Source organism: Arachis ipaensis, chromosome B09, assembly GCF_000816755.2.
Source record: "Arachis ipaensis cultivar K30076 chromosome B09, Araip1.1, whole genome shotgun sequence".
Classification (NCBI taxonomy): Eukaryota; Viridiplantae; Streptophyta; class Magnoliopsida; order Fabales; family Fabaceae; genus Arachis; species Arachis ipaensis.
The window spans coordinates 5,054,703-5,058,581 of NC_029793.2; the positions used below are offsets into that span (position 1 = coordinate 5,054,703).

The 3,879-nt window shown below is 28.5% G+C and overlaps 1 protein-coding gene across 1 annotated transcript in view; it reads right to left on the bottom strand.

The window, feature by feature from the left end:
• LOC107619399 (inositol oxygenase 1) overlaps nt 1–1,260 on the bottom strand; it is a gene marked incomplete in the record, with an annotated part of 10,267 nt that extends 9,007 nt beyond the window's left edge. Inside the window, 2 exon segments of the mRNA XM_016321682.2 lie at nt 535–634; nt 1,002–1,260. Coding sequence (XP_016177168.1) covers nt 535–634; nt 1,002–1,038 — 137 coding nt within the window.

The following is a 3,879-nucleotide window of genomic DNA, read 5'->3' on the forward strand; positions in this document are numbered from 1 at the left end:
TTTCAAATTAATATTTGTACCTTTTTATTCACTTTATAATTGTGGCAAAATGATACAAAAAAATGCTTGTCAGGCCTCAAGTAGACAACAATTTATGATATCTTTTTTTACCTTTCACTCATTTTTCATTTTTTTCTTTGATTCACAACTTTATTTTTAAATTGTTTGGAATGTTTTTCATATCCGCAATCATTTTTTTATGTACAATATATCATATATCATATAAGAATTCCAAAAATTAGTGATTTGATGGGCCTGGGCTAAATATTAACAAAGAATGTCATAACTTGTAGGCCTAATGAAAGATTATATAAAAGAATTCGGACAAATCATCTTTGAGAACATAAATATTAAAATTATTGTTCCTAACTTCTTATAATATGTTAAAATTCCAAATATTTTATAAAAAATATTAAGTTTAGTATCTGATACTGTGATTAATATGATCCTTATATAATGGGTATAAATTATAATGGGTGAATGGGGCACAAAGAGAGAAAATATTAATAATTATTATTATGTGAAGAAGTGAACCTAAATCTGAGGCCAAATGAGTTGAAATGTGGCACCACAAATCCACCGTCGGCAAGTTCTTTCTTATTTGTGGGTGCCATCTTTTCTTCTACATCATTCCCTGTAATTTTTGAATAAACTAATAACTAAAAAATAAAAAATAACAAAAAAACAACTAAATAGTAAAAAAAGTTACGATAATACACTAAGACCAATGTAAAGTTACAAAAAATATTAAAAAATTCTGTTTATTTTTAATTTAAAAAAAAAGAGAAATTTAAAATAAATAAATCACAGTTATCTATTTTTAGTTATTCCTTTAATACTTAAATACTCAACATTTAAATAGATGGAACAGTTATTACAATGATAAAAAATAAATTATAGGCTTCTCTTTATACGATACAATAAGGAGAGAAAATTAATTTTCAAAAAATATATTTAAATTATGATTAAAAACAAATAAATAAAGGTTTTAAAAAAATTACCAAAATAATCATCAGTTTGCTCAAGGAACATAGTCATGCTGACGAGTATTGAGTAACGAGTTTGAACAAAATATAAAAGAGTAGAAGAATAATAACAAAAGAAAAGATAGTGGAATATGATGATGATGAAACTGCAGATGTGTTGATGGCAAAGTTTCTTAAAATAACGTTGCTATTTATAAGGTGTGGAGAGTCCTCTCCTGAGATTCAGAACTTCTAAAGTCCTTAACTGACAAAATTTTAATACAGCAATCAATTTTTCTTTTATCCAATCCCTTTTGATTTTACACCATCTAATTGATACAACAGAAACTACCTTAGCTTACTTTTCTCCACAAAAAGTTCAACAACCCCACACTATATGTTATTTAAATAAAAAGATAATGAAAAAAAAAAAAGTACATACTCAGTTGAAAGAGAAGACAACACTATCTCATGGAAAAAATGTGATTAATTCGTTGGAGATCTTTGTATTGTTACTTAGAGTGAAAACTCTAACTCATCACAATAGTTTTATTGTTTTTTATCTAACACTATGATTATATTAGAAAAATGAATTATTATTAGTAAGAATAGTTAGATATTTGATTTGAGTACAATATATACATATTCATGTATGGATTAACTCACATGAGATTTGTTTTTTATTATATTTTATTAAAAAAATTAAAATTTTAGTGCAAAAATTCTCTTTGGATGCTACTTTGAGTGGTTTTGGTGTTTTTATGATTTCAAGTGAAATTCGGGTGAATTTGGCAGAGTTTTGTGCAAAAACAAAGGAAGAAAGTAGATGATGTCAACTCTGACCTCCTTCCACTCTAACGAGCATAACTAAAGCTACAGAGGTCCCATTGATACGGTTTTAATGGTGTTGGAAAGCCAACTTTCAGAGCTTTCCAACGATATATAATAGTATGTACTTTTTTCTGGAATCACTGCCAAATCAGACATTAAACGCCGAGCCTAGCGTTTAGTGTCCAAGAAATTAAAGACAGAACCAGCGCAAGAACTTTCCTCCCGAAGGTGCCAAACACCCAACCTAGCATTTAGCGCTAGCAGGGGATGCCAGCCTGCCCCCTTTTGGGCATTAAACGCCCAATATGGCATTTAACGCCAGCAGTGCTGTCCGAATTTATATTCTATTTTCTTTTTGTAATTTTTATTTACAAACAATATCTTTTAGTTTTAGGATTTATTATTTTATTTTATTTTCAGAATCAAATTAGGTTAGTATTTAAGGAATAAGATGCACCCTTTCTAGGACATCATATCTTCTTCCTTCGGCACGTTTTTCAGAACCCTATTTTCTCTATAAATCATGAGCAACTAAACCTCCTGGTTAAGGTTAGGAGTTTTGTTTATTTTGTAACAACCCTAGTTTTTGAAAATCAACTAATTAGTTATTTGTGATTTATTTTATTTGTTGATAATTTTATTTTAGGAAAATTATTTTACTAAAGATAATTAAATGAAGTTTCATGATAATTGGAGTTTAAAGTAATTAGAATTTTTATATAATCTTTATTGGATCTTTGGTATAATTGAAATTATAATTTTGATAATTGAAAAATAAGAAGATTTGTATAATTTAATTTAAAGAAATTCTATTTTGAATGAATTATGTTATTATTTGAACTCCTAGAAAATGATTTTATTAAAAATAAAAATAGTATAGGATAATGTAATTTATGAAAAAACAAGGAAGAGGATTTCGGATGTGGGGTCCAATTTGTCTGACTTGCTATCACAAGTGAGTCAGCTATGAGTTGGATGTCATGATATCTCTGCAACAAATGGTCCCCCATTTACATAGTATCAGAATATCAGGTCAAATAGGTAACATATGTTGTTCTTGTTAGGCGCGCTCTATCTCAATCCTTTAGTCTTATGTTGTTTTCTCTCGCCGCTTGTTCCTTTCATAAACTGCGCGTCTCACTTTTCAAAGCCACCGCTGATTACTGGATGCATATAATCTCAACCGTTACTCCTATATACTCAGTATTCACTCACCGTTCAAACTGCACATATGTCACTCTTTAAAGACATCGCTGTTCGCTAAATATGTATCTTCTCACCAACTACACATGTCACTCTCCAAAATCACCACTGGTCCACTCCATGCATATAATCTCAACCCTTAATCTTCTGGGTCAAGATTCACTCACTCACCACTCGCTCATTATTAGTTCTCCTCACCAACTACACATGTCACTCTTTAAAGCTAACACTGATCTACTCCATGCATATAATCTCAACCCTTAATCTTTAGTGTCAACTTTCATCGGACACTCTCAAACTGTATATGTGTCGCTTCTTAAAGATACCATCAGTCACTTAATATATATAAACTCTACACGTAATAATCCAGGTTTTTTAGTATAAAAAGATTTCATAAATACTTAGATAGTCATAGTAATATTACTAAAATGGTCATAGGATTTCAGTTTTCAACCTTACCTTTCATTCTTCGTGAGTACTTGACTTTTGACAATTAAAATAAAGACTACAATAAGGATAAGTACTCCTCCAGCTTATAACAAATTGTGTGCATATATACTGGATTGCATGCTATGAATGCACAATTATTTAATAATAAATGCCAAAAGTATTCTATTAAATTAAATAAGTTTTAGTCCTTTAAATTATATTCCTTTTAATTTTAGTCCTTTTAATAAGCTATATAATTTTTAGTTTTATGTTCTTAAAGAAATTTTAATTTTTGTGAGTTATCTATGTATGATAATGTAGCTATTTAACAATAATACACATTAATGATCAATAAAACCAAATATTTAAGTTTTGGGACAAATTAAATAAAAAATACAAGAATAACAAAATATTAAAATTTAAAAATGTATAATTAATAAAAATCTATATA